Here is a 12034-nt window from a genome sequence, read left to right as displayed (position 1 = left end):
ACGATTATTTCGAAATTTTAGACGCTGGAGTTAGAAGTTATCATAACTTTGGTTAGCTAGTTTTCATGTTATTACGAATAAACAGAAGTAAAATGTCAAACGATAAGGTTGTGCACTGGAAAGAGCTTTTGAAAAGAAGATTGGCATCCTCCATTAATGGTTTGCTGCATCCATATATTGGTTGTGTTTATTTAACTATTTAACTAGCTAGCTAGGCACATTTCATAGAAACCCGTGTAGTAGCTATCCAGCTAGATAACTAACTACCGGTAGCCACACTAGCCAGTATTTCAATGATTGAACATTCACACAGCCTTATTGTGTCAACATGTTACGTTGACTTATATATTTCTGTTCACATGAGAGGACTGAGGAAAAGAAAGTAGACGAGACAATACTTTTCACTAAATACTACTACACAGAGTAGAGGGGAGGAAGCAGCAACTCTTCTACTACAGAGCAAGCAATTGCATTTTCTGACAATCTCTTAACATTCTAACCTAACATTAACCTAACATTTTAACTCATCAACCATTTTTAACAGTTTTATAGCCTACAATAATTATGATATTATTGACGTTTCAACGGATGCACTTTTGTATCATAAGCCTGCTTCTGTTTTACTTTTTTGAGGGGCTGAAAGGATCATGTTTAATTAAGTCTTTTATCTTGTGACCCATATAGCTTCCTGCAGAGGATGAAGTTCTGCAGAAACTGCGAGAGGAGTCCAGAGCCATCTTTCTGCAGAGGAAGAGCTTGGAGCTTCTGAACAAATGAGGAGTTACAGGTGAGACTAACATCTGGCAGAATCAAACAAATGTTTATTAACATAGAAAGCTTTACAAGCACCGGAAAAGTGCATAAGTCTATTCAAGTAATCAAACCTAATTATTTTACCTAAATCTTCTTTCTGTTATATAGATCATGTGGTTTCTGCTCGACAAACACCAAGTGTCACCCATGACAGGAGAGGAGGCAATGACAAGCTATGACTGTTTTCTGAAGTTTGAAGACAAAGCAGGAGTAAAGTGCAAGTGAGTACTCTGCATATTAGTCATTAATATTAAATCTGGTCTTGACTTAGTGTGTATCTCTTCCGGGACTATAAGACGTACGTGGACTTTGTTCTGGCTCTGGAGAACAGGAAGAAGCCTGCAGCGCTACAGTACATCCTCAAGCTGCTGGACATGGGGAACAAGATCTACCTCAATGTCTTCGCTCTCAATTACTTCTTCAGGGTGAGATGGACACATGCCACATTGGGCCAGAGATAATAGAAGTCAATGGAGACGGCAGACAGTGGGACCTTGCTATCCTGCTCACTGTATGAAAAGTGTTGTCATCTATTATGTAAAACATAAAAAAATCCACCAGGCCATTCAGGAGTTGATGAAAATCCATGGGCAGGAGACGATATTCTTCCAGGATGTCAAGGTGAATAGACTTTGCCCCCTGTTACCATATTCACCATGGATGAAGTAACTGAAGTGTACTACTGGTTACTGTAAAATCAGCTGGAAGTATCCGGAAATAAGTCTCATCCAGAAATGTTGGGGAGGGATTAGGTTGTGGTTGTCAAGGATTTGTATGGAGTTAACCATAAGCCATGGTGCTCAGTAGGTGTTCAGTGCTGCTACTTTTGTTTCCCCAAGATCTAATCTGAGTTTGCTGATACAATATTTAATGCTAGCTAGGTTTCCCTCCAATTGGTGACAGATTTTCATGCGAATATACAAAAATGTGCATAAAGAAATTTTTTATTTTCCAACCGGTGGTGTGTTTCCACCAAACAGACTTCAGTGCATGAGATAGAGTACACAACATTTACTTTTTGTGTAAATTTTCATGTACTGAATACAAATCTAAAGTTAAACGTGTTTCCATCGCACTTTCAACTCTACCAAGAGTATTGTTACAGAAATTGTATCAAATGTGCCTACTCTGGTCTTGGCACATGCGCTCTAGTCAAAAGCTCGCAGACACAGTGTCGGTAGACTGTGTGTGTCGGCATTTTTAATGCTGCGGGAGGAAGCACATGGTCATTCAGACAACTTTGGGATGAGGATATTGTTTTGGTCCTGCAAATTATTTGGAAACTGTCTGCTTTGTAGGCATTATCCTACCTATTGTATTAAAAGCACCTCTGCGGCATTATTCACACACAGAATTTGCCGCTTACATTTCAGTAGCCTACCTATCCTCTCCTAGTTGGGTGTGTGAGATCAATTGTTTTTCCATCATTCATTTTCCCATAGGGGATTTTAGAAATTCTTGAAATAAGGGCTGTGTTTCATGTCGTGACGTTTTGATAACTGTAAATCTCTCTAGGACAAGGTGACTTTTATCAATATATTCACCTGTATTTACCCCCCCAACAATGAAATGTGAATTAGCTGCTAATGTGGCTATCATAAAGAACTACAAATTCCATGATGATCTGGATGAGACTGACGAATAGAGGCAAAAGTAAGAATCTCTGGATTAACTATCTAATGCTAGCTTAATGTAGTAATGAATACATTTTCAAAATGTCTTTGAAATTTACAATTCTGTGAACTGTCTTGTGCAAGTTTAAAATTGACACTACCTATTAGCAAAGGTGACAGCTTGAGATAACATACTGGAGCTTGCAGGGATTTGTGGTCTTGCATGATGTCCACTTTGATGCTAATTAGCATTTTCAAATCTGAGATTAAATAGAGCCTAATATATTTTATTGTATTGAGAGAGAGTTACACGGTTATCAAAACTTCACACCAGAGTTAGCCTACACAAAACACAGCCCTTAACTTAAGTCTTTCTAAAATACCCAATGGGAAAAGTGAATGGTGGAAAAATGATTGGAAACATTTCTCTGTTTGACTGCAAGGTTTTATGGGTATTATGACACCTCCACTGTGGGGCTCTATGAAATAAGTAAATTCACTTAAATATTAATAGGCTATAGATTACTTCAGTGTCTGTAAATTAATATTGATAATGGAAAGAAGTGGAGGGCGCTCAACTAACTTGAGTCGAGGTGCAATCAAAAAATTTGGTCGCTATTGAAAAGGTCAACGCAGTTATTGGCTACCATGGTGAGCGTGCATTGCACCTTTTTTTATTTTCAATAAATATTGATTACCCATTTTAATTGTCCTCCTAAAAGGTAGGCTATATCCCATATGCAAAACGACTGTTGCTCAAGAGAAAGATCAAGTGTTCATTCTCATCATTCTTGCTGCTTCAAGTTCGGTAGATAGGTGCAAGATCAGGTGCGTGTGTGGTTAAAATAGTAGGCTAGTCTATGCATGGGCGGAGAAGCATGGGGCAGTTATCTTTCCAATGAAATTAACCACTTAAATATGAATGGGATATAGTTTACAACATTGCCTAGAAATACATATTGATCACCCATATTTGTTTGTCTGAAAATCGTCTCACTCTTAAAAAGCAGGCTATCAAACATAGCTCAAGAGAAAGTGCAAGTGTCTGCTCTCGCTCCAAACTCTGCTCTCTTCAAACTGCATCTAGCCTATTGGCTGATATAGCCCATTAATGCCAGATGTCCACCAGATTCATATGCATTTTTTTTTTGCCGAATGTCTAGGCCGCATTTTCCATACTGAGACACGTGCTTCGGTTTTCAAGTAGCTAAAAGCTAGCTACACTGAACAAAAATATAAATGTAACTTTAAACGATTTTACAGAGTTACAGTTCATATAAGGAAGTCAGTTAATTGACTTAAATTCATTAGGCTCTAATCTATGGATTTCACATGACTGGGCAGGGGCACAGCCATGGGTGGGCCTGGGAAGGCATAGATCCACCCACTTGGGCCAATTAGAATGAGATTTTCGCCACAAAAGGGCATTATTACAGACAGAAATACTCACAATTACCACGGTTGGGTTCGGAACCAGTTCTTGCGGTAGTGGGTGGGAGTTGGACAGCAAGCAAGTGGGTGAGGATTGAAGAAATCAGTCTCGTGCAGACCTCTACATCAAGGTCATCACTGTTCACTTTCACCACCCTGTGAAGTTTGTATGAATTTACTCCCATTACTGTGGATGAAAACGTAGCTAGGTTTCCATCCATTTGGCGACAGATTTTCATGCGAATGGCCTATTCTACATCCGCATAAAAACAATATGTGCATTTTCCCACCAGAAGCTATCCAATTGGTGACAGATTTTCATGCAAATATTGTTTTTAAATGAGCATAAAAACAATATGCACATTTTCCCACCGGAGTTTCCATCAAATTGACATGTTGCAGATAAAAGACAGTGTGTGATGACAGTGCACATAAATTATTTTGGGGTTAAATTCCCAGGTATCAAATAGAAAATACAAGTTAAATGGGTTTCCATCGCATTTAACTCAACTGATGGTTTTGTCAACAACATAAAATTGCGTTGTATAGCGGATGTGCCCACTCTGGTCTTGGCATGTGGGCTCTAGCCAACAGCTCAGATACAGTGCAGGTAGCCTAATACATGATGATATTATTATGGACAAAAATATTAGCATTTTTCAAACAGCAGCCAAGCATCGATGATCACCAGAATAAGACCCACAATATTTGTAAAGGATCATCACATCTCTTCACCATGCACTTTCACCACCCTGTGAAGTTCATCATGTTTTAAATGCATAGTGATATTGATGCTCATTTCCAATAAATATTGAGGGTCATGGTCTGGTGACATGATGATTGATGCTTGACTGATGTTTGACAAATAGAAATATTCTCGCTCTTATCCATAATAGTCTCATGTAGACTAGCCTACCAGCACAGTTTCTGCGAGCTGTTGGCTAGAGTGCAAGTGTCAAGATGAGAGTAGTCATATTTGCTTGTTTGTGACAACTATCGATAGAGCTGAAAATGTGATGGAAACACATTGTACTTTAGTTTTTTATTTGGTACATGAAAACTTAAGCAACATTTTTTTGGGGGAGGGTTTGCACTACATCATCACACACATGTTTATCTTCAAGTCAGTTTGGTGAAAACACCACTGGTGGGAAAATGTGCATATTCTCTTTATGCTGATTTTAGAATATTCCCATGAAAATCTGTAGCTAATTGGATGGAAAGATGGCTACTGATGTGTCATGCAATTAAATCTTATGGTTCCCTGACAACTTTTTACAGACCCAACCTGCATTCTCATTTGTACTCGTTGGGATTTGAATGTTTTTAATAATGATTTGAATAATTAATTCAATAATGAGTCATTTTAAAACAATTTGCAATGTTGTGCCTTCAGGATGATATCTTTGACATGGTGAAGCCAAAGGATCCGTGCAGGATCTAGTGAACAGCAGCCAATGAGACACAGAAACCAGCATCCTCATTGATTTCAATGGCTTCTGGACTTTTGAAAACAGAAAAGTTCTGGATGCTAATGACAGCGACAACGCTGACCTTGAAAATACACGAATCTTCTGTCAAACTGGGAAGGACTGCAAGAGCAACATTAAAAGGATGTACAATGCATTTGGAAAGTATTCCTACCCCTTGCTTTTTCCACGTTTTGTTACGTTACAGCCTTATTCTAAAATGTATTAAACAAACATGTTTCATCAATCTACACACAATATTTTTTTTAGCTCAGGTGCATCCTGTTTCTACTGATCATCCTTGAGCTGTTTCTACTACTTGATTAGAGTCCACCTGTGGTAAATTCAATTGATTGGACATGATTTGGAAAGGCACACACCTGTCTATAAAGTTCTACAGTGGACCATGTATGTCAGAGCAAAAACCAAGCCATGAGGTCAAAGGAATTGTCCGTAGAGCTGAGACAGGATTGTGCCGAGGCACAGATCTGAGGAAGGGTACATTTCTATAGCATTGAAGCTCCCCAAGAACACGTTGCCCTCCAACATTCTTAAGTGGAAGAAGTTTGGAACCACCAAGACTCTTCCTAGAGCAGGCCGCCTGGCCAAACTGAGCAATTGGGGGAGAAGGGCCTTGGTCAGAGAGGTGATCAAGAACCCAATGGCCACACTGACAGAGCTTCAGAGATCCTCTGTGGAGATGGGAGAACCTTCCAGAAGGACAACCATCTCTGCAGCACTCAACCAATCTGGCCTTTATGGTAGAGTGGCCAGATGGAAGCCATGTACTCCAGCACTTTTGATGCAGACTGTCAGCTTTAATTTGAAGGTATTTTCATCCATATGAGCAGTTTAGAAATGACAGCACTTTTTGTAGATGGTCTCTTCCCCCCCCCCCATTTTAGGGGCCCAAAAGTATTGTGACAAATTCACTTGAATCCAAGTTGTCCAAGTTAACCAACAAGTAATCTAAATTCCAAAACTACTGTCTTATACACAAGTGTAAGGGGATAAAGAATATGTACATAAAGATATATGAATGAGTGATGGTACAGAGCAGCATATGCAAGATACAGTAGATGGTATCGAGTACAGTATATACATATGAGATGAGTATGTAAACAAAGTGGCATAGTTAAAGTGGCAAGTGATACATGTATTACATAAGGATGCAGTAGATGATAGAGTACAGTATATACGTATACATATGAGATGAATAATGTAGGGTATGTAAACATTATATTAGGTAGCATTGTTTAAAGTGGCTAGTGATATATTTTACATAATTTCCCAACAATTCCCATTATTAAAGTGGCTGGAGTTGAGTGAGTGTGTTGGCAGCAGCCACTCAATGTTAGTGGTGGCTGTTTAACAGTCTGATGGCCTTGAGATAGAAGCTGATTTTCAGTCTCTCGGTCCCAGCTTTGATGCACCTGTACTGACCTCGCCTTCTGGATGATAGCGGGGTGAACAGGCAGTGGCTCGGGTGGTTGTTATCCTTGATGATCTTTATGGCCTTCCTGTAATATCGGGTGGTGTAGGTGTCCTGGAGGGCAGGTAGTTTGCCCCCGGTGATGCGTTGTGCAGACCTCACTACCCTCTGGAGAGCCTTACGGTTGTGGGCGGAGCAGTTGCCGTACCAGGCAGTGATACAGCCCGCCAGGATGCTCTCGTTTGTGCATCTGTAGAAGTTTGTGAGTGCTTTTGGTGACAAGCCGAATTTCTTCAGCCTCCTGAGGTCTTCACGATGCTGTCTGTGTGAGTGGACCAATCATCTCCTTAGTTTTGTTGACGTTGAGTGTGAGGTTATTTTCCTGACACCACACTCCGAGGGCCCTCACCTCCTCCTGTAGGCCGTCTCGTCGTTGTTGGTAATCAAGCCTACCACTGTTGTGTCGTCCGCAAACTTGATGATTGAGTTGGAGGCGTGCGTGGCCACGCAGTCGTGGGTGAACAGGGAGTACAGGAGAGGGCTCAGAACGCACCCTTGTGGGGCCCCAGTGTTGAGGATCAGCGGGGTGGAGATGTTGTTGCCTACCCTCACCACCTGGGGGCGGCCCGTCAGGAAGTCCAGTACCCAGTTGCACAGGGCGGGGTCGAGACCCAGGGTCTCGAGCTTGAAGGGTACTATGGCGTTAAATGCTGAGCTGTAGTCGATGAACAGCATTCTCACATAGGTATTCCTTTTGTCCAGATGGGTTAGGGCAGTGTGGTTGAGATTGCATCGTCTGTGGACCTATTTGGGCGGTAAGCAAATTGGAGTGGGTCTAGGGTGTCAGGTAGGGTGGAGGTGATATGGTCCTTGACTAGACTCTCAAAGCACTTCATGATGATGGAAGTGAGTGCTACGGGGCGGTAGTCGTTTAGCTCAGTTACCTTAGCTTTCTTGGGAACAGGAACAATGGTGGCCCTCTTGAAGCATGTGGGAACAGCAGACTGGTATAGGGATTGATTGAATATGTCCGTAAACACACCAGCCAGCTGGTCTGCGCATGCTCTGAGGGCGCGGCTGGGGATGCCGTCTTGGCCTGCAGCCTTGCGAGGGTTAACACGTTTAAATGTTTTACTCACCTCGGCTGCAGTGAAGGAGAGTCTGCATGTTTTCGTTGCAGGCCGTGTCAGTGGCACTGTATTGTCCTCAAAGCGGGCAAAAAAGTTATTTAGTCTGCCTGGGAGCAAGACATCGTGGTCCGTGACTGGGCTGGTTTTCTTTTTGTAGTCCGTAATTGACTGTAGACCCTGCCACATACCTCTTGTGTCTGAGCCGTTGAATTGAGATTCTACTTTGTCTATACTGACGCTTAGCTTGATTGATAGCCTTGCGGAGGGAATAGCTGCACTGTTTGTATTCAGTCATGTTACCAGTCACCTTGCCCTGAATTTGTTCCAGTACTTTTAGTTCCACCATTTTAGGGGACCATGTACAAAAAGTCAGTCATTGTATCATTTAAGATTCAAAGTGCTGGAGTAGAGCCAAAACAACAAATGGCCACTGTCCCAATACTTTTGGAGCTCACTGTATTTCTAAATATATAGCCCTGGACAACAGTAATGTCTAAAGTCTTTGCTCAGATGCCAATGAGCAACGTGTGAAGTTATTACATTAAAGGCTGGCCATGAATATAAATAATTTTCCATTCAAATAAATCTTTACTATTCCATAACATTGTGCACATCTGGAATGGTTTTAGAAAAAGGTAACTTATCTTGCTGCCAACTGGCTGAAAATAACTTATTGTATAACAATGTTATTATGTACCTGAAAAAATAAATCAAAAGACATTTCTTAAACCTGGAAATAGCTAAACAGCATCAGATATCATCCGTGTGCTCATTCATTGTCACTGACACACAGCACAGCAATGTTCATTGCACACAAAAGTTCATGCATATTTACAAAGCAGGAACTATATATATATATATATACTTTTTTTTATCTGACTTACATAGAACATGATCATTTAGGCAAAGATAAGAAAACTACACTACAGAAAATAAAAATGATGAGGATACATTAAATCAACATGATAAAAATAAGAATTCTATGCTATAGCAACAAAAAAAAGTCTGAGGAGCCTACATCGTGAAATGAGAAATGGAAACACCTATTTAATTGAACTGTTAGGTGGGGATGGGGGCAGGAAATCTGTTGGCATCAGGTGTGGGATCTTGATCCAGCTCGAAGCTGACATTGACAAAGGAGGCTTTGCCCTCCGGCTGCTCCATGGCTGGCTGCTGGATCTCCTGGTTGTGCTCCTCTTCAAAATTACGTTCTGCCTCCTCAGACAGCCGGTTCTCCTCCTCCTCCTCCTCCTCCTGTCAGTCACAACATGAATGAGAAGCAAGGATGTAACAAAGGAGTAATGAAGCATTCCAAGGTCTGTAAATAGATGCTTTCCACAAAGACAAGACAACAACGTACCTCCTTTTTCATTCTGTAGTACTCGTCAATAGCATACTGGTACTTGGGTGAGGTAATTCCGAACAATGAGGCCATTCTCTCCCCAAGATAGTCACAAACTGAAAGTAAAAAGCACAAGGCACAGTATTACTAACAAACAGAATATTCAATACATGTTTATCTTTAGAGTGTAGTATACAAAATCCCACATTTACCTGAAATAGTGGAGGTTGCCACTCTCCACATGTAAAACCAAAAGTATGGACCCCAATTCAACTTGCTCTGTATCAAAAACATGACACAATAAGAAAAAAGTTATATTATATTCAAGTGCATGTCATGGAGTAAAGTCCAGAGAAACCAACCGGGTCAGCTGAGGTCTTAACAGCGATAGAAACTTGCACTTCCTCATCTTCATCTGTGCTGTATTCCTCCATGGTCTCGCCACTGGCAAAGTAAATCGTTCTACGGGGCACCTTCTGCTTTTTCATCCGCATGTCTCCCAGCTCCACACTCTCAAACTCCTTCACCATATTGGAGCTCTGTCAATCATCATAACAGTTCATTCTCCAGACGTGTTTGGTTACATACAGCTGGTAGAAACAGAATTTTACCATCATAATTTAACTATTAGAAATAATAGCAGCTACATTATGGTTGTTGACATTTGTCACACATTTGAATGAAAACATTCCAACGCAGCATTTTTATTCAAGCAGTTTCTGTGAGTGTTTAATTCGTACCGCAGCAAATGACAGAGTGCTAGTGGTTGTTACTATGGTAGCTCGCTACGCATGTCGTATAAATATACAATTATGAACGAATTCCTGTTCGAGACAGCTTGCTACTAGCTAGATAGCCTCAGCAGCTGGCTAGTAGCTAACGTTACAGTACAACGAAGTAGATAGCTAGCTAAAATAAAACACACACACAATAGTTTTTTTGTTGGCTAAGCTCACGAGAACAGGTATACCATTTGAATAATCACACCTTTTCAGTGTCCATAGCTTGCCCCAAAGAGATGATGACATTAGAGAGATACAGCGACGCCGTTCTTATGCCGCGTTCAAATCAACTCGGTAGTGTCCTACTTCCAACATCCGTTTGTTCAAGACAACTGAACTAGGAAAAAAACGAACTCCGAGTGGAAAACATATTTTGAACGGTAATCCAACTCTAAATTCACATGTGGAATCGTGCCTCTTCCTAGAGCTCCCACTTTCCGACCTGAAGATCACAGATGTCATGATATATCCTCGTATTTTTTTTCGAGATCCCAGTTATTTTGAACGCACCATTATTAGCTCAGAGATTACACTTCACTGCTTCTCTCCTCTGCGGGGCTATCAGGAGTTGCCACAAAATCAGAAGGCTCGCCTATTCGACCAATCAGATTAGGGAATGTGATGACGCATTTGCGGGCTCAGACAGATCACTGTAATTCAAGGGTTTTTAAACTTTGTTAGCCTGGGACCCAAATTAGAAATTCTGTGTTTTCCTGTGACACAAGCTTAGTTATGTATAGCTGCATTTTTTTTCCTATTTGACAAAAAATGCAATATAGACAAAAAAATAATATTCATGTTTATTTACCCCCATTAAAAACACGTATGTACCCATCTAGGTTGAAACTGTTGCTGTTAAAATACAAGAAATAATTTAATTCTGAAATGGAATAAACAGATTGATCACATCCCACAGATGTATAACAGAACACACACACACAGGCGTTTTGATCGTGCATCCCTAAGTAACAGCACAGATGGAAACATTCTGGCCTACTGTACATCTTACTGTATAAATTATTGTTGATAAGTCTAGGTTGGAACTGTTGCTGTTAGAATACATATGTTTTATTCTGAACTGGAATAAATTGATTGATCACATCACACAGATGTAGATCAGAAAAAACACAATCCTAATGAGAGGTGTGTGGCTGGTTGAAGTTTTCAACAAGCAGGTCTATTCTGGGCTCAGTTTTTGATAGTGCAACACTGAGGTCATGCTCAGCATTGACAGTTTCAGTACTTGAGAACCCTGACTTGCATAGGTATGTGGTGCCAAACTGGATCAGAACATCTACTGCTTTCTCAGTCAGGCAGGAGACTGCTACCTGCTGCAGATGAGCAACCCAGAAATGTTATGAGTGTTTGCCTCAAAAAGCATATTGCTTCAATCAGTTTATTCCAGTTCAGAATAAAAGGTATTACTTGTATTTTAACTGCAACAGTTCCAATCTACTTGTTTCCAACAATTATTTATACAGTAAAATGTACAGTATGTCTGATTTAAAAAAAAATCTTCATCTGTACCGTTTCTTTGGGTTGCAGTCGCTAGTTAGCTTGCTTTGGCTAACGTTAGCTATTAGCTGTGTAAAGTTACAAGGCCAGGGGATTGTTTGAAAGAAACTCACATCTTCTACTATGAGATAGTACTCCCTTATTTCTGCATATCATCACCTGTTATAAAATGACAACAATGCCTTGCTAGTTGACTTCCTTTCCACTTTCGATGCACTGTTTCCTGAAGCATTCTGCCCAGTTCTGAAAGAACTCACTGGGTTTACCGTCGTGTCGTTTTATTAACTTGTTCGTTATGAGAGACTCATTTCTAAGCACTTCCCCACACAAAATACATTGTGGGCGCTCCTCGTTATTTCTCAAAGTTTGTATGAAAGAGACAAATTAATCACTATTTTCGTTTCATGACGATTGAGCTCAGTCAGAACTTGTGGCTTGCATGAGTCCATTTCGTGATGGCGAGTGGGAATAACAAGTCAGTGGCTTGAACGACAGCGCTGCAGCGTG

At 40.7% G+C, this 12034-nt stretch overlaps 2 protein-coding genes across 7 annotated transcripts; one reads left to right on the top strand and one right to left on the bottom strand.

Moving 5' to 3' along the window:
* LOC135508023 (serine/threonine-protein phosphatase 2A regulatory subunit B'' subunit gamma-like) lies at nt 1-5573 on the top strand. 5 transcript variants are annotated; one of them, XR_010450739.1, is made up of 5 exons: nt 1-159; nt 685-787; nt 922-1034; nt 1110-1434; nt 5254-5573. XR_010450739.1 is itself a non-coding variant. In XM_064927907.1 (5 exons), the coding sequence occupies exons 3-5, from the start codon at nt 925-927 to the stop codon at nt 5299-5301; spliced, it is 252 nt and encodes an 83-aa protein (XP_064783979.1). In that variant the 5' UTR covers nt 1-159; nt 685-787; nt 922-924; the 3' UTR covers nt 5302-5573. The 5 variants fall into 5 exon arrangements, 2 of the variants coding, with proteins under 2 accessions (XP_064783979.1, XP_064783978.1); XM_064927907.1 differs by having other exon boundaries at nt 1145-1238; XM_064927906.1 differs by having other exon boundaries at nt 1085-1238.
* Nucleotides 5574-8907: 3334 nt separating this feature from the next.
* On the bottom strand, nt 8908-10597 carry LOC135508021 (protein FAM177A1-like). 2 transcript variants are annotated; one of them, XM_064927905.1, is made up of 5 exons: nt 10218-10597; nt 9593-9820; nt 9443-9509; nt 9249-9346; nt 8908-9142 (listed from the first exon to the last, which is right to left on the bottom strand). In XM_064927905.1, exons 2-5 carry the CDS (start codon nt 9758-9760, stop codon nt 8948-8950), a joined length of 528 nt encoding a protein of 175 aa, XP_064783977.1. In that variant the 5' UTR covers nt 9761-9820; nt 10218-10597; the 3' UTR covers nt 8908-8947. The 2 variants fall into 2 exon arrangements, with proteins under 2 accessions (XP_064783977.1, XP_064783976.1); XM_064927904.1 differs by having other exon boundaries at nt 9593-9769; nt 10218-10596.
* Nucleotides 10598-12034: the final 1437 nt, after the last annotated feature.

This window comes from Oncorhynchus masou, chromosome 21 (assembly GCF_036934945.1).
Source record: "Oncorhynchus masou masou isolate Uvic2021 chromosome 21, UVic_Omas_1.1, whole genome shotgun sequence".
Classification (NCBI taxonomy): domain Eukaryota; kingdom Metazoa; phylum Chordata; class Actinopteri; order Salmoniformes; family Salmonidae; genus Oncorhynchus; species Oncorhynchus masou.
This window is presented reverse-complemented; position numbering and strand designations above follow the sequence as displayed.

What these genes read in the sequence shown, in the direction of transcription:
- LOC135508023 (XM_064927906.1), top strand. Translation starts at nt 925, where the DNA reads ATGTGGTTTCTGCTCGACAAACACCAAGTGTCACCCATGACAGGAGAG. An exon ending in AAAGCAGGAGTAAAGTGCAA is followed by an intron (nt 1,035 to 1,084) that starts GTGAGTACTCTG and finishes GTCTTGACTTAG; the next exon opens with TGTGTATCTCTTCCGGGACT. An exon ending in CTCTCAATTACTTCTTCAGG is followed by an intron (nt 1,239 to 5,253) that starts GTGAGATGGACA and finishes TTGTGCCTTCAG; the next exon opens with GATGATATCTTTGACATGGT.
- LOC135508021 (XM_064927904.1), bottom strand. An exon ending in TTAAGACCTCAGCTGACCCG is followed by an intron (nt 9,510 to 9,592) that starts GTTGGTTTCTCT and finishes TTTTTGATACAG; the next exon opens with AGCAAGTTGAATTGGGGTCC. An exon ending in ACTACAGAATGAAAAAGGAG is followed by an intron (nt 9,143 to 9,248) that starts GTACGTTGTTGT and finishes TGTGACTGACAG; the next exon opens with GAGGAGGAGGAGGAGGAGGA.